Raw genomic sequence first — 22,897 nt, 5'->3', positions numbered from 1 at the left:
TGTGTGCGTGTGTTTGTACGCGTGCCTTTGTGCTGGCTCATATTACCGTCACAGTGACACTCAGCAGGAGTGACAGCGGCTTTCTAGGAGTATCATCGGTCCTGCTGATAAGAGGGGCTGTAGCCTCAGAACAAACACAACACACTCCCAGCTCTCTACACTTAATCGCTCAATCAATAAAGGAAGCATCACTAGATGTTGTCATCCAGGTATGTTTATTGTTATCAAGAGTGCACCGACAGACCAGCACCGACATACAGCACAGATGGAGAAAAAAAAGATTTGAAGTGTGATGAAAGGGTTACCACGTGGAATATGGCCTTGGTAATTTACATTATGCAGTGCAGGCTCTACAGTGGAGTGATTAACTGTGTATATTTAGAGAAATATATCATGAGCATTTGATATATGCGCCAATAAATCTCAAACATCTCCGATTATACAGGAAGAGATATATTGCATGTAATTGTAACCATGGCAATGTTTACCTTATTATAAAGCAGTTGTTGTAGATATTACAAAATCAGCATTAAGATCTGTGTTGCAAGTTAGCAAATGTGTGTTGCTCAAAAGCAAAATGCACAATCAAATAAAAAGGACTTGACTGATGAGGCAGTAAGTGATTGACACGTTGGACACGATCAAGGCTTTGAGATCTGGGTGGATCTTTCACTCAGCACAACATCCTTTAAAAAGGTGTATTTACAAGACACACATAATTTATTGTTTGATAGAATTTTCATACCATTACATATATTACATCAATCATATTCTTTCATGCAGAAAATGTAGTGAACAGATTCATAAAAACAACAACAATCTGTAAAAGGGCTGGTTTGACATGTGTGGTTCGAGCCTCATCCTTCATTTTTTTTCTCTGTCTGCTAAACAAACACTTTTTCCAGCTATAATCTACTGAATAAGTAAATCTTATTTTACCTAAATACTTCACTAAACAACAAAACCATCTCCTACCTAGAAAATATTTTGTTCATTGATCTTGTCGTGTCCATTTCGTTGGTGCAGCCTGTACATCAGTTCCTAGATCAGAGGAACACAACCTAACCATCAAATGAGCTCAACTAATCTCAATGGGCTCGGCGAGGAATAATAAATATGTTCAAGGCGGCAAAAAGTATTGCACTTGTGTTTCAGGAAAGTTGACTTAAAGGTACAATAAACAAAATTGGGAGCATTTCCTATTGCCTCTTGACGGCTCTCAACAAGGCGGCGGTCGAGCCGGCTAGCGGCTAGAAGCTAAAAGCGCTAACAACGCCAAAGGTGCTGACAAAGCCGACAGTGTTTACCTGAGGGAGGAACCGAGAGGGTGGGTGCACGCTCACGTGCGCTAACATGCACGTGCAGCCGGCCCGACTGTGTCAACTGATGAAAACACACCGAGAGAGAACGACGCCATTCTCTGCTCAGGCAGACATTACTCCACTATATCTTTACGTCGATAATAATAATTTGTCGCTCTATAAATGCTCTGAATGACAAATTTAGCAGTTTCAAATCTGCCTCAATTTGTAATGGGTAACCTACACAAACTAATAAATGCAGTGTAAACACAAAAATGTCACCTTTCACTCATGTCTATTTGGCTTACCGCTCCCGTCTGAGTGTAAAAGTAACAATGTTGTAGTGGATCATCACTCTGTACCAGCACTTATTGTAAGAATTACTGCACCACACATGTTAAGTGTTCCCCGCACCAAAAAGGTTACACAGTAAACTCTCTATGAGATAAAGAAAATAGCAATTTACGAGGAAAGTAATTCTGCTTCTTGGCAAATTCCGTATAAAACGAAAACATATGTGGGGACTGAATGGCCATAGATAAAATGGGAGATGCGTGCAGAAATGCATGATCTGTATTTACTGTCTATTTGTGTTTTCAATTTGAAAGGAATTCATTCAGGACAGCCGGTCTCCCAGCATGCAGCTCTGGTTTCCGCAGTCCCACAATGCACAGCGTCTATTTGGGCCAGTCCACTCTGGCAAAGAACGGGTGGGATTTGATATCATCCACGCCTCCCACACCGGCCCCCAGTCTCTCCACTGGGTTGTACTGGAGCAACTGCAGACAGAACGGAGACAATAAGAAGCATTTATAATTCAGTACAAGTCATATAAGTGATGCCATAGTTTCTGCATTTAAAGAAAACCAGTGTTGATGATTTGCAATTAGCTTAAAGATATAAAATATATTCTTCTACTGTAGTTATTTCTAACAAAACACTATTGCTGCTACAGGTCATCATCTGCCAAACAACTGACATGTATGTTTTTCTATATCTATGTTTAAATTTCAATGTGTTTTTCATTCAGAAAAAGCTGCAAATTCTTTGGCATTAGTTATGGATATGATAAATACTGAATCTTCAAACTTCTTTACAGCTGGGGAAAATGTATTTGAGTGGGCCACTCAGTTAAATACTGTACATGCCGTTATGGTAACCTACAGAGGAGGTTACCAGGAGCACACCAGATTCTCACCTTCTCCAGGAGAGATCTGGCCTCCTCTGAGACGGACTCGGGGATGTTGAGAGCGGTGTGGCGACCGATTCCTGCTGGATGGCACCGCAGCAAGGACTGTGCGGTGGGAAGGAGGGATGGAAAGAATAGATAATGATCAGTCAAAACAAAGAAAACCTGACCGACTGAGAGCAAAAGGGACAGATACACCGACACCCGCGGAGCCTCGGTCAATGCGAGAGCCCCGGTGCTGGACAAATAGGAGGAGACCAAAGAGCCAGAGCAACTGAAACAACACTGATCACAGCAACTACAACAAGGCAGTGATTGAACTACTGTTGCTCTTTCTTAGAACTGATGCGTGTCAGAGTGTCACAGAAAGAATGACATGGAAAGAAAATACCTGTTTTAGGTTGGTTTGTTCTTCAGTTACACGGAGCTATTTTACTGGAGGAGTCCACAGTTAAGCAGGCAGCATTAAATATAAAGCATTTTTATTTGATTTTAGAGTAAAATATGACCAGGTCAAACCGTCAATTACAAGGAATTGATGCACTTTGAAAAGAAAAAAAAGAAGAAATAATCTCAGTCGAGACAGGAAGAGAGCACAAGACCTGCAAATGCTTTTTCAACCATAGAATGTAGCCGCATTGTTAAAATAATTGACAATAATGACCATAATCGCTGTATGTTGCAGAATGACATCTTTCAGCGTTTCTCCACCTCCAAATTCACAGTTCGACGTTAATGTTTTTTTTTTTTCTCCACTTGCCTGACCGGGCAAGTGGATCGTAAATCTACTCGCCTACAGTCAATTCTTACTTGCCTTAGTTATCCGATGACAACAAAGACTCAAGTTTATAGTCTTGTTCCATCTGCTTTGCTCTCAAACTTGGGGAAAACTGTCAGGGCCATAAGTATTTTGGACTGTTACACAATCATTTTAATTTTGCCCTTTTTTTTTTTAGAAGTAATTGGACAAACTAACAAAATACTGAATATATTGTTAACAATTATTACTTGATAGGAAAATCCTTAGCGGTCAATGATTGCATGAAATCTTCCAAAATGGCTGTAATTCCTAAACGGTTAATGCAATAGTGTTATATACTTTCAATGAAAGGTGAAAGTCTACACTTCAACCGCATATTGACAGCGTCATTTCAAATCCATGGAAAGTTGTGTAAAGAGACAAATAAGAAAAATTGTGTCACAGTCCAAATACTTACACTGACTGTAGTTGGGAGATTTGCACACATCTTTCACGCCACCCAACTTAACGCCTGCTTCCAGGTTAATTTAAATGCTCGCTAGCGCTTCAGATCAAAAACTCTGTCTTTACTCACTGCCACGAGTGCCCGATCTGTGCAACTTTCAACAGAGATGAAAAGGAAACGAGATGGATCACTCCTTAGCTACTTCCATCATGTGGGGAAAAAAAACAAACTACGTGTTTATCTATTTCTTACCACTAACCCGATCGATCAAGTGTGCTGCTAGATTTACTCGCCCCAGACTTGGCATTTTACTTGCTGCAGGCAAGCAGGCAGTCCTTATTGTTGAGCCTTGAAATTGAAAAACGCTAGAACAGAACGTGTGCGGCAAGAGGGAGCCCATGAACTGTTTGTGTTGGGGGCACCCCGTGTGTTCTTTCCATCAGTTAGGTCGGTTGCCTCGCTCTCTCCTGGTACGTACTGCGGGAGTTCTGGCTGGGTTCCTAGGCACAGTCAAGACTGCTCCAGGCAAGATCTTATCCTGCAAGGATCAAGAGACACTATGTGTGCCTCTGTGTGTGTATCCTTGCCAGGGCTGTACCCAGACATAATCATCAAAGGAGACATCTGTGTGACGGAGTTGTTTTTTTTTTTCCCAGGTAAGTGGGTGTGTATTGTTCAACAGAGAAACACTAACCAAACTAACACCCCGATGGTTTGGGCCATTGATGGAAACCACTGATAGCCGATATGAAAATATGCCCAGTGGGAATCAGTTAGACTTTATTCAAATTTAATAGACAATACAAAATTGAAGGGAGGCTCTGCACCTGCACATGGCGTCTGTGCGTGCAACTGTATGTGCATTTGCCCTTCAGGAGAGCAGCAAGGTATAATTAGCTTGTAAATAATTGTGCTTGTGAATATGTATAATTTGTCTTCCAAACAAAAAACGGCTCAGAGATGCTTCCCTTCCTCCCAACCCTTTAAAGATTGTCCCTCGGACAGCCCCGATCCTGGACCGGCCGAGTAGCAGCACCTTGAGAGCTGCCCCGGTCTTCACCTTCCACACCGACCTCGGATCGGCGCGCTCCAAGCCCAGCACTGCTCCAGGAGCCAGCCACGAGGCCCGGCGAGAGCTGACCCCCCCTGACCCAGCAGATGGAGCTCAGGCTGGGGGAGAAAGTCACACCGACACCCCTGGCACTCCCCGAGAACCAGAGTAAGAGACGGCAGCCAAGACGCACCTAACACACACACGCACGCACAACAAACTACACCTCCAAACATACAGACACGCGCGCAGAATCATACACAACTTGGCACAACCATAAAGAGTGGAAGGGAGTTGAAAGCCGAGGCACCTACAGACGTCCCACAACACCACAGCAACAAAGATAACACCGCTCACACTTTTTGACTCACCATGCCTGTCAGCAACTCGTACAGGACGGCGCCCAAACTCCACCAATCGCATGCTGCAGTCTCCTCGCTGATTCCTCCCACCTCTGAAACAAGAGGTAAAAGGAGGGAAAATGCTGAATTAATCAATAAATCAACAAGCAGAGAAATAACTTATATAACTGGTAATATATATAAAACTAACAAATACCACAATATTTATAATTAACATTTTTACTCATCTTAAGCTTAGCTAAGTGCAAAATAGACCCCTTTAGTCATTACATCAAAAAACCCTCAACATCGACTGACATCTTGGATTACTTAATATTTCATTGAATTGATACAATCAATTAAAAATGAGCACAAAAACATGAACACAGTCTCTCGCACGAGCACGCGCACGCACACACAAACAAGTGTGTGTCTCATAAAAGGGTGATTTGCATAATAAAAAAGCAGTTAAATTGAGGAAACCGTCTGCTGCAACTTCACACCATCTGCATGACCTGACCTCAAACACAAACACACACTCATACAGCACACACACACACATTCACACACAGACACACACACACACACCAAGAAATGTAAAGCAGGAACTACTGAGAAGTCGTATAACATTATTGTTTAATTTTCTTTACTCACGCACCATTTTCAGCTCGTGAAAATAACATTTTCATTTGGTAGTTGTTGTTTTTTAAATGTCAAGAAAAAGTGGCAAATGTCTTGTCTGTTTAACAGTCAAGTGTGAGAAATAACTTTAATTATTAATCCATTATCCAAATTTCAGCCTTTTCCACAGATCCCGATGACAGCCCGCCATTAAGTTTTTGTCTCGACAACAACAACTGATTAAAGGCTTTCAATAATCAAAGACATAATTTACCATCTTTACACAGTTAGAGACTACAAAACCCTCTCAAGATGAACATTTCATGGGACATCTGTCCACCGTCTTGCTCATGGACACGTTTGATGAGATTCTGATCCACAGTCACAGTCAGGCTACCAGTTATAAGGAAGGCTGTTGGGACTCTACAGTCTGTGTTTAAGTAAGACGCAGAAACCAAGAGTGATGCACGTTTGCTCACGTCAAAAGTGTATGTGTGAGAGAGAGAGAGACAGAGAGCAAGAGAGGGCGAGAGGGCGTCTGTGTGCGCGCTAGCTCCACTGGGTACCAGATGGCCTCTTGTGCCGCTCAGCTTCCCCCTGCTCCGCTCTCTCCAGAGGGCTGGGACCCAGGGTCACGGCTGCGTGTGCCCAGAGACCAGGCTCCTCAGCTGGGGGAGCAGAGGAGACAAAGACCCCTCATGTCCCGGACGCTGCCAGGAACTCCAGGGGCCTGCGCAGCTCTCTTGCAGTAAAGGTTAGAGAGGGCTATGATACGACTTGCACGTTTTGTCTACACACATACATATACACTCAAACAAACACAGACACACAGACACAGACACACACACACAGCCAACTGAGCAACCAGTCTTCAGGGCTCCCCAGGACTACTGTTTTGACAGCCAAGGAGAGAAGATCGTCATTGAACGGACTAGTGATACCTGCGTAGTTATGAGCTCGGGGGGAGATAGTGGACACACACACACACACGTCTCAGAGCAAGGTCGATGTCATCACAATGGATTAATGTCTAAGGAGCTGCAGGGAGAGTACAGTGGAGCTGGCTACACTTACCGCTCTGTCAGAGCGAGGCAGGGAGAAAGGGAGATCGAGAGAAAGAGGATGGGAGGGGAGAATTAACTGCATCCACGGGCCATGGGTCATTCAAACCCCACTGTTACACTGCGCTGTGTGATGCGTACATTTGACCATACCTCCACAAAGCTTTCTTAAACAGCACATGGAAAATAAAAAAAAAAGAATACAAAGGAGTTCAGATACAAACAATAGGGAGTTACCCTTGTGGCCTCTTCTTCTTCCCTTTCCCCGTAACAATGCAGTTCCTCCTTTGAATCTTAATCAATAGGGGGGCATAAGGAACTGTCTCTCTTCTCCTCTTAGTCTGACTTCCCGAAAAACTTTACAGGTAGTCATTGTTGAGAGGGGAAGTAAAGTGTTTGCAGTTAGGAAGTAAGGAGGCATCTGTGTATGATGTTCCAAGACTGAGCCCGTCTCGTATGAGCCGTGGAGGCAATGTTAAAATGGTGCCAATTGTTGCTAAATCCAAATAAGTTATATCTTCAAACAAACCTAAATCAATCCTATGACTCATCTTTACTGTGAGGACAGAATATCTGATAATATTCAAATAATAAAGTCGAAGTACGTTCAGGGTACAATTTCTTACTTGAAAAGGTTTGTGAAACAAAGAGATAAAAGGGGAACTGAACATTATCTTCCAGTCGATCACACAGTGGCTGAGCAGGTAAAAGAAAAAAACAAACAGTGAAAACACGCATCTAGCATGACGATGGACTCATTAACTACCTCAGAGAGGAAGAATATTTAATTTCCCTTTTCTTAGACATTGAAGAGAATTGGTTTTGGCCTTGCTTCCCTCTCTGCAGAACAATACACGATTCATATCTCTGCTCAAATCAGGTTTGTGTGTCTCACTGTCGCTCACTGGCTTCTTTTTTCTTATTAGAGAACAAAGCATTAGCCATCTAATGTTTATCAATAATTATGAATTGCTGAGAAAATAAATAAGCAGAAGTGCAGAATAAATACATTCACAGATGTCACTGTATTTTCCGAGTCCACTCCCGTGTTTTTTGGGCGTGAATGTGTGCGTTTTCAAAACATGTTTCCCCCCCGTCTTACACACACACACACACACACACACACACACACACACAAACACACACACACACACACACACACACACACACACAGCAGGCCCCCTGCTAGCTTTCTGGCAAACAGTCATAAATCTGTCATCAGGAATGAAGCCATCGTCAGAGCTGACCCTGTCTGGATAAACAGCAATACATAACAAGGGCAGGGGAGACACACACTCACTAACCTCTGCGTTTAGCTGTGTGTGTGTGTGTGTGTGTGTGTGTGTGTGTGTGTGTGTGTGTGTGTGTTAACAAGCACATACATCAACAGACACGTGCATGTATCAATCGTAGGAGGTTTGCAGGAAAGAAAAAATATATATATATATATATATATATATATATGATAGCTATTACTCAGTAATATTTAATATACTTATTAAAATGTTATACTGAAATTGATAATACAAAAAAGGTGAATTCAGACAAGAAAGAGAAAAAAGTTGCCAGTGTTTCCATAGATTCAATGTATGTTGAAGCGATAATATCGCTCATCAGCAGCAGCTTAACACGCCCCCTGTTGGCTGCTAACACATATTACATCCATCGATCCACGTGGGATCAACAGTCGTTCAACAACTAACATCTTTCACACCTGGGTTGAAGTCGCTACAATTCCAGTTCATTTCCCTTTGGCGTTGGCAATATATAATATTTTTTGTATTCATATTTGTGAGACATCCAAATGTGACACCACACTGACGCCTTTTTTTTTTAGCTCTTTTTGTCCAACTTTGGTTATACTTGTATTTGTCCATGTCTAAATTCGACAATGCTGAAAAGTCTAGATGATTAACTTATTGACGTATTAAAGTCAATTAATTGGATTGTCAAGAAAATAAAACCTTAAATTGCCTCCAGCCTCTCAAGTCTGACATTTCTTTTATTGTTCCTTTTTTTGTCGCTGTGTAATTTCCAGTTTGTCTGCTGGTCATAGAAAATATTTGAGAATAACACTTTTAAAAAATAAACAAAGTATTTAATGCTGATGATGGTTGCAGCTCTAAACCTTTGCTTGATGTCTTATCAGCACTGTTAGAAATGATCTGTGAATCATGTGTATATTCTTGTCAAAATCTACCTTTTACATTTTCTAAATTTAATATATATATATATATATATATATATATATATATATATATATATATATATATATATATATATATATATATATATATTTAGAGTGTTTAGCCCTACCTTTCACTCTCTTAGACAAGTATAAAGAGCTGTCACTGCTCATATTAACTAGAAAATGACTTCATCAATTAGACAATGACTTTAGAGTCAAATATGTCTCGAATTGGCAGTTAGGTTTTCAGCTACATTATGCATAAAGCTCCTTGTGCTAAGCTTTACTCCTGCGTGTCTTTAGGTCATCTACGGCTGGCCACTGAACATATGCCTCTCGGTGTTTCTATTTCCATTAGTGCGCTTTTAAACAGGCCGTTTTCGAAGGGAACATAAATGCACACTTTGAATATTAGATAAAGCATTTGTTGCTTTCAGATTTATTACAACAGTGGCATACTGAATGTTCTAGCCACAAGGAGGATTTAAATCTGAAGTGACCTTCCTGGCTTGAGAGAGAGCGAGAGGATGAATATGAGAGAATAGCTTAATATAAGTGCGTGGGTAAGTGAATGGCTGCGAGGGTCATTGTGTATGTCTCTGCATGCATCCAGAGTTTTTCAGCCAACAGTTATCCATCCTGCATATTTAAGAAAGATGCAATCAAACACAGACGACATAATTTGTCCAGCATCCCAAGTGTGAAGCCTGGTGCTTGAAACAGTAACAAATTGGAAAAAGTATCCGCCCATAGATGTCAAACGGATGTGCACTCATGCACTCTTACACACACAAACAACCCCCCCAAACACACACACACACACACACACACACACACACACACACAACACACACACACACACACACACAGAAGTGCTAAGTAGGGACATGGTGCTGTAGTCTAGCAGCGGTTTGTTTTAGGCAGCTTGTAAACAGCATGCCAGAGCTGCCACAAGCCTGCTGAGGGCAACACATGGAGTCACCTCACTGCCGGCTCATTGTTGCACAACAACACACTCTACAGGACAGTGAGAGAACTGCAACAAGAGCCAGCTTCTCCAAACTGTGAGTACATACAAACTCATGTTTCAAATGTATTGTATACAAACTAATATATGTTGAATAAAATGTAAAATAATACTGCACATTATGATCATGTATCTTTAAGATGAGGTTTTTTTTATTTTATTTTATTTTTTAATGGTAAACAAGGCAAATGCACAGAATGGAAAGAGCACCTTTGCCTCTGGATGTCTGTCTATTTAAAAGTGGAGAACAATCAGCAATCATCTGCTTCTACTGTCAAAAGTGGTGTGTGTGTGTGTGTGTGTGTGTGTGTGTGTGTGTGTGTGTGTGTGTGTGTGTGTGTGTGTGTGTGTGAGTGTGTGTGTGTGTGTGTGTGTGTGTGTTTATTCATGTCTGGCTATGAATGAGGGTTTTGTGACCATGAGAAAGTGGCCTACTTATGGCACTGCATGCCTGCATAGAATTAACCCCACATAAAGCTCATGCAAACAGACACATACAAACACACAAAATAAGGCGGCTCCCAATTAAAACGTTTAGAACGGGTACTAAAGAGAAAAGAGGAGAAGTCAGAGAGATAAAGTGAATATGTATATGTCTCACCTGGTGCACAGTACATATTGGCAATGGCCTCTTTGTCGCAGGACTCCTCCACATCATTCCAGCTACAAAAGTAGGTGAGCTGAACATGACCTAAGACGACAGGAAGGGAGGGAAATCGTTCAGCTCAAAGCCTCAACCCGACACAGTGTCACTCAGACTCAATACTTTTCGAACTGTTTACTCCACCTTCAGAGCAGTTCCTTCCACCGTTCCTTTCTGCCTCTCTACATCCCTCAGCGAGCTTTTCAAGCACACAGCCCCAGCGATTACTCCTGTTTAGCGGCTACCCGTTAACGCTATCATTAGAACTAATGGTGTCATTAGGTAGCCGTGGCCATTAGCCTGGGCTAGCCAGACTGATGCACCACACTACGCCGGTGATGGGCCCTTTAGAACAATAATTACCACCAGGGAGACGAAAACAGCCACTCAGCTAATTAGACGCTTGTTGATAACGAGGTGGAGAGAGATGATTGTAGGACGACAAAAGAAGAAGTTGAGGGGGAATCTGTGACCTCCTGGTAAAAAAAACACTTTTGCTTCTGGAAAAGCCTTGGTTTTTAGTCAATACATTACATCATGGTTGACTGATGGAGTAAAGCAGCTTCAGACAGATGTGGTTTATTGCTCGCTGTAAAAGAAACATCAGCAGCTGTCACTAAGATGTCTAAAATCCTCATAAGGTCTTTATGGAACTATCTATGTTTGAATTGAAACTATAAATAGGCCACCTATAGTAGAAAGTATTGCTTCCACTGCAGGCTCTGTTCAATGCATATATTCACTTTATTTCCTGTTTATGGAAGTTAATTAATATTCACAAGCCAACCAAAATGTTTTGCTTGAAAAGTTATCTAGGACTCCCCTGGATCTTCCTGAAAGACTTCATAATAAGCTGCAGCAGTAACAACGGATGTCTAACCTTGGTGGTCGAGCAGGATGTTGTTGGGGTTCAGGTCTCGACAGAAGATGCCCTCTTGGTGCAGAGAGTCCAGGGCTCTCACCATCTCTACGGCCCAGCAGCGTATAAACTCCTCCGGGATATGAACCTGGGACGCAGCCAACGACAGCTCGTCCAGCTTTGCAAACAGTCGCGATACTTCTTTATCAAATTCGCAGCCCCCTGTATTACTAATAACTCTTGATGATTCACCATCAAGACCGAATAAACTCTCAACCACTGTGCATACCTCAGTCCCGTTTGTGGCTGGAATGTAGTCTGTGCTTTTGCCACTGCGGTCAGAAACCAAGTCTGTATTTACTCTTGTACCGGACTCTAGTTTCCCATTTAGCAAGTCAGTAACTGAAAGGTCAAGGTGATTATTTTGGCATGTAGGGTAAACAACCATTTTGTCAGAGGCCTCAGGCCCAAACGCCAAGCTGCAGTCATCCCACAGTGAGTTAAAGGGAGAGGAAGATGCAGCACTAGTGTCACAAGTTGCTGAGCCTGTACTTAGAGATGAAAGCTCCTGCTTCAGTGGCTGCTCCTCTCCTTCCTCAGGCTGGCTGTGAAGCTGTAAAACATCAGGCTGGATGAACTTCTTAGGAGAGGCTGTGGCCTCGAGGCCGAGGTACACGCCCGAGGTGTCGAGTTCCTCCTTTAAACAGTCTACAGTACCACCCATTACAGGCAGGTTGACCAAAAGGTCTGGCGGATGACCCTCATCCTCCACGACTGCCTCTTTAAATGAGATGACTGGCACCGACTCATTGGAGTCTTTATCGCTGCAGTCCAACCCCCAGAGCTCCAAGCTGTGGCCCTTGACCTCCTGAGCCAGCTCTGGAAGATCCTCAGCGACATCTGAGCTCAGGTCAGATGCAGAAAAGAGGGAGACCGGCTGAAGAGAAGGGCGCTGCTCTCCTGAGTCAAGACATGTCACCTCGCTTGCGCTGTCTTTGCTGTCAATACGGAAAAACTCCATTGGCGTGTGCTTGGACTGATCCAAAGACAGAGGCCCAGCAGGGGACAGCAAAGGACTGAACACGTCACTGTGGTCCTGTCCCGCACCACGATATTGCTCATTGTCAAGGGTGTGGCTGCTTTTGTCGGACAACTCTGTGAAAAAGCCAAGTTCCTGAGAGCTGATAGGCGAAGAGAGGCTGTCGTTGCTCAGCAGCGACCGGCTACGCGAGGACGTGGTGGTCGTCGCGACCGGCACTTCCAGTGACAGCATTTCCTGTTCGCTCTTTTCTTCCGCCTCTTCTTCTAGTGCATCTGGTTCGACTTTGTCTTGTTCATACTCATTGCAAAGTGTCAAGTAACTGTTGGTGCACTCTTCCTCAGATGCGGCTCCAGAGTCTGACTGGGCATCAATTCGTTCGATAAACCTGGGAGGGAGAACACTTCTCCTCGGAGACGCGATGAACTTCTCCACTTTGTTCTGGAGCTCTGATACAGAGGCAGAACAAGAAACCGTCCCGGAACCAGAACTGGCTGAATCTACATCGAGCTGAGGGACGGCATGTTGTGGAGAGTGTACAGCCGCTGTGTGGCTCTTCTGGATGAAAGGAATGTCGAAGCTGTCATCTGGGCTGGAATTACGCAGGTACTTTCCAATGTGAGACCACAGCTTCCCCCCTAAGGATGAAGGAAACAAGGCATTAAAGACAAAGACAAAAAGAAGTGTGTGTCTAATACAGAGCAGTCGAGGTATTAAGAGAATAAATAAGGAGAAAGAGAGCTGGACAAATGCAGGAATTGTTTGCCACCTGTGTTCCAATAGGAGGAACATTGGTCCTCACTTAGTTCCCAGGCTGAAACAGGGATTTTTTTCTACACATAACAGTGCATCTCAACATACTTTACCTAAAATTCAGAGTTAATCAAATGCTGTGGATACGCAAAAAGTAATGTGCAAAAAAGAAGTTCCTAACTGGCCTCTGGGAGTCCTTTACTACTAGGAAAACTTTGTAAGAAGGCTCATCCATTTAGGAATGAGTAACCAAGGTAAACAAGAATAGTGATTGATTGATAATTGAACCCAATTTACCTAAATGAGGTTGGTTGGTTGGTGTGTGTGTGTGTTTTAGGTTCCCAGTGTTGTGTTAGTATTTTGACTTCTCTCTGTCTTACACACACATGCAGACATACAGATACACACACACAGCTGTAGTGTGAGCAATTGGAAGCCAGCATCTGTTGTGTGTGATGAGAATGGATAGGGAGTTCACAGTGATGATAATGATAGTAGGGCAACTCGATGGCTTAGAAAGTAAAACCATCCACATGTTGTTTTGTCCAATGTCACTCAGGTCACCGCCTTCCTCCGTCTGCCTGTCTATCGTCATTTAACCTATCAGCTTCTAACAGCATATAAAGCATAAGAAGCAATCCAGGGTTTTGTTAATCGCAGCGCTGAACTGCAACTGTGGTGAAACAATGCTTTTCTGGCATTTGATTGGCTTTATTAGATTATGTTCATATGATATTAAATACTGTCCACTGATATTAGCGCAGGGTGGTTATAGAGTGCACCAGATTGAATAGGTTACGGAGCATTAAAAAAATATGGCTGCATTTCATAGTACGCCCTCACCCACACACACACAAGCTACACACACGGATTGTAGAGCGAGTGGGTTGTAAGGAGGCCCAGGTGTTGGCATAGCTAATGAAGCATGGCGCCACCTGGTATTCAGAATAATGACCTGTGACACACACCCATCTCTATCAAACATCTGTCTGGAACAAGGGCAGAGAGAGGGGTGGGAGAAGAGAGGGGGAGGGATCAGGTGAAGGAGGGGAAAAAGACAAAAAAAAAAAGGCAAGGATGAAGTTGGTGAGCATTAGATGACACACACACGTTTTACCTTCAGCATACTGCAGCAAAAGGAAAACTGTGTCTTCAGAGACGACGAACTTCTTTAGCTGCACCATGTGGGGTACAGAATGAGGCATGATTGTCCGCTTGGTCGGCCCACAGTCACTGCTCTTTCTCAGACCCTGCAATCACAATTGAGAGAAAAATTAAGTGAGGACTGTAATGAAAAAAAAGAGAGAAAGAAATCTGCATTAAAGGACACAAGGAGAAAAGTAACATTAACTCAATATGGAGGGCATGAGTGGGAGGAGGTAAAGGAAGGTGAGAGTTTTAGCTTGTGTACAGACTAAGGTGGAAAAAAAAGAGGAACGGAGTGTGGCAAAGGAGAAACCTCCTATTAACAAGGTTCCAGCTTTGCCCCACGGCAACCCAAAGTCACTGGATTCATCAAGCCACATACAGCCCGTGACTTTAAAAGAGCCACACAAATCTATCAGCACTACATGTAAAGTTCACATTGGCACTGTGTGTGTGTGTGTGTGTGTGTGTGTGTGTGTGTGTATTCATCTGTGCCCGCACTGTGCGTTGGCATCTGGCACACGTCTCACACCTGAGAGCGGAGGAGCTGACAGGGACAGGCCCATTAGAATCAATTACACCGGTCACACACAGGGGCTTCTGGCACACTTCACACGTACAGTCAGTACGACAAGGATGCGGGGTGCGCACACACACACACACACACACAACTTACTTTCAGGATGAATGTCTCTTGTGTTCTCTTGTCCATGACCAAAAGAACCTGTGATGGAAGAGTGCCATTAATTGCCAGATATGAACAGACATACACAGACTAAGATGATGTGGTGGTTGTGTCCTCCAGAGCTTTTCAACGACAGGGTCAGGGCACACATGAGGGTCACTGCAAGACAAATGAAGGTCCTTAAAAAATACTACAAAAGGTTGGCGTTAACGTGTCAGATCCTGCTGCGTCGACCAAACCAAGTCCCAGTTACGTGACAAGGACTAAAAAGAATTCATAAAAGTCGGTAGTATAATAGTATAAGAAAAAAGGAAACCAAATGCAATATTAGCTGCATAAACCACCAGTATTTTCCAACACCTGTTAGTTAGTTAGAAAAAATGAATCGATTGGTTGACCAACAGAAAAGTAAAGGAAAACAACTTAACAATATTGAGTACCGGTATAATATCAGTCTCTATTCACAGGCTCCATCATCTTTAATAGAGTTTTAATCCTTCTTTCCTTTTAGATAAAGACAAATCATTGTATATTTAGTATTTATTTTTATTTTGGACCGCTGGTTGAACGAAACAAACTTTTCTTTTCACTATTTTAGGTAATTTCATAGATAGAAATAGAAAAAATAACTGAAAGAAAAAGATACTCATAAAAATACTCATTAGCTGCAGCTTCAAATACGCAAAAACCTATGAGCAACCTACAAAATGGCTCATGATATTTTAGGTTAATACATCAAATGCACAAATTTCTCTCCTTTTTCCTTATTTTTGAAATATATGTAACTACAGATATTCATGGCAGACTCAGTAACTGCTAACAGAGCCATCTCTGAATCTCTACCTCCTTCCGTCTGTCTCTTCCAAACCCTTATTTCCTCCCCCCTCCTTCTCCCTGACATCTTCATTGCTCTTCCGCCGCCTCGGCATCTCAGGGGAGCGCTAAAGCATATGTGTGTGACCCGGTGTGTGTTTGTACACAGTGCAGTGCGCGCGTATGTTTTGTGGGTGCGCTCTCTTCTTGTGACCCTGGCTGGGACCAAACAGGTGCAGGCTAAATGGATATGAATGGAGCTGTGAGTAAACAGAGTGGCAGTGCTAGCCAGGGCACTAATATAATTAAGACACAAACATCAGGGAAGGGGGGAGGTGGAGAGGAGGGGCAGTAGGGTGAGGAGCTCTCTCCATCTGTCCCCTCTGTCCCCATTAAAAGTGAAAGGAGGAAGGAGGAGGAGGAGGGAAAAGAGGAGAGGAAAGCTGGGTCATTTCTGCATAGCGCAGTTTCCACTTATGGCGTTTTTTGTGTGTGTGTTTTTTTGCTTTGTGCTGATTTGTTTCTGACACACTGTGGATTGTGCATGCACCTCCATGGAGTAACACATGTTAGTATTGTATCAACATTTTCCTTGGGGTTTTGTGTGTGCGGAGGACGAGCATCATTGATTCAATGTAGTGTGCAGCTCTCTGAGCTGCTTGCCAAGTCATTTCATGGCTGAGTGGTGAAGTTGCTTCGCCGGCAGCTGGTTGAGAGGACCAGCAACCTAAACTGACCTTGTGGTAGTCATAACTGACGCTGAACATACACACACTCAGCCCTTACCATAGCATTCAGTAAATCCATTACGCTTTATTGCTTCAAATAAAAAAAGATGTTCAAAAAAGGAAAGGACACAAGGAGGAGACATTTGACACATCTACATTTATCTGGGCAGGTTCATTAAAAAGTGAACTGGATCGAAGTATTTTTTTTTAGGACCTTCATTATTGTTGTCAAGGAAAAAATGTTCCTCTTTCATCCGTACTATTATATTCAAGGAGAAAGGTCTGATATAAAATTAAACAACACAAAGTGTCTATTTTTTTTTATTACTAATCAATCAAGTGTGTTTCTGTCTTCTACAAAAAAAAGTAAAATTGTTGCTTGTGATTATAAATGAAACCACTTTTAAGTAAACTCGCAAAATGGCTGCAAGTTACAGGACTTGTCAAAAGTAAACTCACCTTATCTATGACTCCCAACACCCTGTATCCTCTCAGCTCCTCAGATGGATTCGGCTGGCCTCCTCTGCTGGTGGAAGGGCAACAATGTGCCCCCAAAGCCTTGGACAAAGAAAAAATACATAAATTCAGAGTGCATTAACGGTGTGCAATATCATCATTAAAACATAGCAATTCACATTCATTAGGTATTACGACTTCTTGTGTGGAATACCAAAAAACTGTCTGTGTCTGATCATCAGATAGTTTGTAATTGAAAATGATTATTTATCATCATGAATTCTCACCGTCTCTGTGCAGTGTGAAGATTGGTTTAAAACAAACTGTACAGCCGGCTTTATAACAGATTATATACGGCCTCGAGTGGTTTAAGGACCCTGGTGTATGCACGCATTTAAGGCACATTTACATAATCTAACATTGACAGCATACAGGCCAGTGCCATTTCCTCCCACTCACCACTGTCTGTGTCGACCCTTGACCCATGTTGCTTCTCAGACTGGATATCTGCTCTGCACGCATCAGATACTCTGCAGTCTTCTTCTTCACTGCCTCTCGCCGCGTGGGACTGGGCTCACCTGAAAAGGGTCAAGCATTTTTATTTACGAAGCACTTTTTAAATCGTGCAGCGGGGTTAAAAGTTCCTGTACAAGCTTTTTATTTACTGACAAAAGAGCACATTATTACTTTGACAAGGTAATCCACCACAAAGTAAAAGTGATGTAGTTTTTTGGCATCGTCAGGGTCAACTAAAGAGCAGCAACCCTGCTGCTGGAATCTCCGCTATCATAAACCCAAGGACACCCATTCAAGCAGACAGACGTCCATGATTACCACTTGTATGAAGTAATGAGCTTTGATAGCTACATCAACATGATATTCTAATGCAAACCAGACCACAAGCCCATACCAGTTCGCACATTGTGTCTGACAAGAACCGATCATCCATCCAATCGCTCACTCCACGCCCGCTGCCACCTGTCTGCTAGCGTGAGCAACTATGACTACAAGACAACTGTGACTACAACTATGACTACTACGTTAGCTTGCTGGTCTCCATATCCAAGGCGAGAACCCTGGTTTTGTTTTAAAAATTAAGATCATGACGTACAGTATCAGTGGGCCACGCAAGGTTTCTAATGGGTTCACTAGTCATCAAATTCAAAACTACTTGTTTGTGAAAAAGTTGTATAATGTCCTATGTGACCTTAGAGAGAGCTTTATCACGTGTGAATCTGGATTTGGGCTTGGAGACGGACGTTTTCTTTTAATACAGAAAGCCAGACAGGGAGGATTAAAATGTAAAGATGCTACTGTGTAAAATGATGGGGCACGTAAACTATTTTATTCGTCAAAATGTCTCCGTTTCATCAATTTGAACCATTCTCTTTAAATCAGTCCCCCAACTCTATGGAATACAACTCTAAAGTTAAGTTGTCTTAATGAAATAGTTTTGGAAGTGTAATTGTTTGCTGCAACAAACCCTGCTGCCCACAAATTGAGTTGCTGATGAAAAAAAAAATCTTCTTTGTCCCATTATACAGAAGGTGTGTCACTGCTGTAGTTATCCGGCGCTCGCCAAAACTAACCTTGCACTCCCTGCAGCAGCAGGTCCACTCCGTTGCGATAGCAGGAGAAAGCTGCCTGAAAGTCCAGCTCTTTTTCCTTCTGTACAGCCAAACAGATGAGCTCACTGGCTCTGTCTAGGTAGTCGGACTTCGCGTCCTTTGGGTTGCCACTGGCTTTCTTCAGAATACCAGAGAAGAGCGGCGTTCGGCCTGACCAGCTGACCTCTGGGTTCGGGGCTGAGGAAGCAGGGACTGGGGCGGGAGATGGGGTGCGGCGATCGTGCAGGGAGGGCAAGCGAGGGCTGCTGCTGCTGCTGCTAATGTTGGTGGCTCCCCCCTGTGGCTGGTTTGGGGAGGTGCGGCCTGAGGCCATGCCATAATCTAACTCAGCTAAAGAGTCTCTATCCACAGCCAGGGAGGTCAGGTCGCTGTCACTAGGCGGGCCTGGGGAAGAAAGCAATGTTCGGGTCAAAACAGACACACATACATAAACATTCCTTAATTTGTCTATTTATGAGCCACAATGTATGTGTGTATTATTTTGATACATAAACAAACAAACTTTACCTCCATACTCTGACGTGATAGTCAAATCATCTGCACCACTGATGTCTCTTTGAACTGGATTTAAAAAAAAATAAAAACATGTCCACACATCTATGAGCAAGTGTGACTTGATTCTACAATGAAGTCATTGTAAATTATGAGGAGCATTGATTTGAAGAAGGGCTATTGTGTTTAATATTACCGTCAGAGCTGCAGTCTGATAAACTGTCTGCCAAGAAGTCTGAAAAGGGCTCAGCTGGTCCGATGAGCTCGGAGCCGTCGTGGACCTCACCTCCCTGGAAAAGAATTAAAAACATTGCAGTTCAAAGTAGACTGGGAATATGGTTGTGTTTCCGTACGAGTGTGTTTGTGCGTGTTTTGGTACCTTGAAGAAATCTTGGATGTGCTGACTGCTATAGAGAGCAGGGATATTAGCAGAGAACTGCAGCAGATCCTCAGAGCACTGTCTTCTTTCTTCAACTACTGAGTCATCAAACCGGCCTGGATAAAAAGATACACACGCACACATTAGAGGGATACTCCCTTCAAGCATGATTAAGTCAAGTAAGAGTAATGCTTAATGATGGAGTAATAACTTTGAACTGCCTCAAGGGGGCAGAGTCCTCACTACTCCTTCAGCGATCCAAAGAGCCAGGATTTGTTCTCTCTTACTACAGCAGTCTGCCACTAACGCAAACAACCACAATATCAAAAAGGTTGCCGAGAACCAAAAACAGGAGACGAAAACTCGACAAAGACAAGCATTTGGTCTCTTTGCGTTTATCTGGACAAATGTGTGACACAGGCGAATCAAGGGCAATAGTTTCTTACCGAAGACTTTGGCCTTGGCAAACGGAGGAAACAGCTCCGACTGGCTACACACATCCTTATGCAACTGCCAGAGGTTCTGATGAAGCTTCCTGAAATCACTGTATCTCTTCCATACCGTTATCTACGGAAGGAACAAGAGGAGAGATGGATGCAGATAGGCAGGAGAAGGAGTTGAGAAATCAATCATTCTCTGTTTAATAATATGTGAAGCTTCACCAAACAAATTAAATCAATTGTGATGCTTGAACAAGAAATCAGATTTTATAATTGTCTGTAAAAGTAATCTTATTAGCACTGTTTTTAAAATATAATCGGACTTAATATATTCATTGTCAACAGCGGAAAAATGAAAACATTTTTTTTTTTAAACCCAGCTATTGTTCCTCTGCTAAATTCAGTAAAATTGCTCTTCCGATAGCCATCTTATGCAATAAAACGTCCAACACAAGTGACAACATTCACATACAAAAATGGATAAAGTAGTTTCTTACTCTGCGGCGGTAAAGCAAATCATAATAGTCTAATGTTGAGCTGCGACTCCGGTTTGCTAAAATCCTGTCCAGCCAGCTGGAAGACAACCCGGCTGAGCAGAGCACCACCCCAAGCAGGAGTACTGCCCAATAATGGCGGTATGTGTTCCCAAGCCCAACTCTTTCACTCCGTCTCTCAGACACACATGCAGTAATTGACATCATGCCTGCTGCATTAACACTGGTTCCAGGCTAGACTGCATTCCTCAGTGTGTGACAAACACAAGAGAGCATCGCATGTGAGTTTTTACTTTGTCGATACATTTTGAGAAAGGGAAACAGTTGAATGTTCTGTAAAAGCTTTTAAAAGACAGAACAGCTATCTTGGGCAAAGACAAAAACCCTTAAAATGGTCATACTGATGATTTGACTGTCTATATTGTAATAATAATAAACAAACTGTGGACAATAAAAGTCTGAGTGTCAGTTTTTGACAATTATCCAGATGTTGACCTTATACTTTGCTTTTTTTGTATGACTTATTTTGACAGCTAATATTTCGGGGCAGAAAAATAAAGCTTTTCTTTACAATATCTGTGTGGATGAGGAACATAAAACCATACTCAACTCACACTTGGTCTTTGAAGGTCTCAACCAGCTTATTTTGAGATAACAGATAGCTCACACTACACAGAAGCCGCACTTATCCTCCAATCCTGCACAGGAAATTCCCTCTGAAATATTCCATTAAACCTGTCCTGTCTTTCAAGAAAGTCAACTCTCTACCAATGCTATGCAGACTCACCAAGTTACAATATACTAATAATGACTGCATGTCTTACCTCTTGGACATCCTCTGGGTTCTTCCTGGAGATGATCTATGTGGAGAATGGGGGAAGAGAACTTAAGGCTTTAGAACCTGAGCAATTCCTATATCTACAAGTATAAGATGCCAGCGCTGGTTCAAGACTTCATTGTGAGGCTGGCACAAGTTTGAGCAGGGACACAGCTCTGAGTGTGACAATGAGTGCTTTATATACCGAATGAGTGTGGGAACGCGACATCACCAACAACCATAGCAAGCATGATGGCATGCAGGCAGAGACAACGAAGCTCAGCCTGTCCTTATGCTGAGTTATTGACCTGGGAGTGTGACCATGCTGGATGACGCATAAGACTGCACAAACTGGTGACTTCAGGTTTGGCATAAGTGTGGCTGAATAATAGGATAAGTCACATTACTTACTATAACAGTACTTGATCTGTGAGTTTCTGTAAATCATCAATGGGGACACATTGCCTACAACTGAAAGTATGATTGTCCAAAATATAAAGTAGATTGAAAACTGAGAGCATTTTAAAAAAAAAAAAAGTATCCAGATTTTATCCTAGCTTGAAATAACTTCATAGTGGAACAACACTTTTCTCTGGGAGATAAATATAGGGAGTTTCATGGTAAGCTATGAACACGAAGGTTATGAAGTGAACCGAGGCTTTGACATTTCTCTATCTAGGTCTGGCTTGATCGTCAGGATCCCCCACAACGTTAATGACTTTATTCAAGGCATTTATCTGGGACACTTGCCTCGAGATATAATGTCAACATGAACCTGCTAGTTATTATTTGAGTCTGCTTAAAGATGCTTAACATTATCTCCTTAATGTCCGTCTGTCGGAGGACTAAGTAAGCCAGCTATTTAAAACTAGGTCAACGTTTAGGTTTAGGTTCAATCAGTCTTGCTCATATAAATTAGCTGCTAGATAATCCACTGGGGGGGATGACAGACACATTTTAAAAACATAAACAAGCCTGAATGTTTCCTGTAAGCTTACGGTTATACGTTAACAACAGCGGTAACAATTTCCAACTGACCGTAAGATGTTAAAGTAACATTACTGGCTTTTGCATCGTATTAGCTTGGTTAGCACAGCTAGCCTGATCGCTAGCCCTGGAGAGCTCATCCTCCTTTACTTTCACTTACCCTCGCGGTGACTTTGTACACGGTGTAGCCTTTCAGGTGCTTTTTGGGATCTGTGACAGTATAAAACCGAGCCAGTTCTCCTCTGTCCCGCTGCGATATCATTCTGATAATGACAACATTGCCAAAGCTACCACTCGGCTAGCCTTACACATTCATTCCTTGACAGCACAGAGCCAGGCAGGCAAACACCTCAGAGCGCCTCCCGGTGGAGCGTCAGTGTAACTGCATGCCTTAAAGTCACGTGCTTGTCAAAACACCACTTTCATGTATTATGTGTGGTGTATATATTTTATTAAAGGAGAACGTTTCAAAAGATTGGCTCTTTATATAATTGCATACATATATGTCATCATTTAGGCTCAATAATCAATACCAAAGAGAAAAAGATATGCAA

General features: G+C 42.6%; 1 protein-coding gene across 1 annotated transcript; it reads right to left on the bottom strand.

Moving 5' to 3' along the window:
• Window positions 1-208: 208 nt before the first annotated feature.
• rps6kc1 (ribosomal protein S6 kinase polypeptide 1) lies at window positions 209-22,670 on the bottom strand. Its single transcript, XM_068577124.1, has 16 exons — window positions 22,504-22,670; window positions 21,364-21,399; window positions 20,052-20,172; window positions 19,606-19,721; window positions 19,423-19,516; window positions 19,242-19,295; window positions 18,696-19,118; window positions 17,566-17,684; window positions 17,110-17,208; window positions 15,101-15,148; window positions 14,396-14,528; window positions 11,508-13,163; window positions 10,586-10,675; window positions 5,118-5,200; window positions 2,500-2,595; window positions 209-2,080 (listed from the first exon to the last, which is right to left on the bottom strand). The coding sequence occupies exons 1-16, from the start codon at window positions 22,603-22,605 to the stop codon at window positions 1,979-1,981; spliced, it is 3,372 nt and encodes a 1,123-aa protein (XP_068433225.1). The 5' UTR covers window positions 22,606-22,670; the 3' UTR covers window positions 209-1,978.
• Between the last annotated feature and the right edge of the window lie 227 nt (window positions 22,671-22,897).

The sequence above is a fragment of the Clinocottus analis genome, unplaced genomic scaffold (genome assembly GCF_023055335.1).
Source record: "Clinocottus analis isolate CAN_PGR_092001 unplaced genomic scaffold, fCliAna1.0.p SCAF_15, whole genome shotgun sequence".
NCBI lineage: Eukaryota > Metazoa > Chordata > Actinopteri > Perciformes > Cottidae > Clinocottus > Clinocottus analis.
The sequence above is the reverse complement of the archived record's forward strand: the minus strand, read 5'-3'. Positions and strand labels throughout refer to the sequence as shown.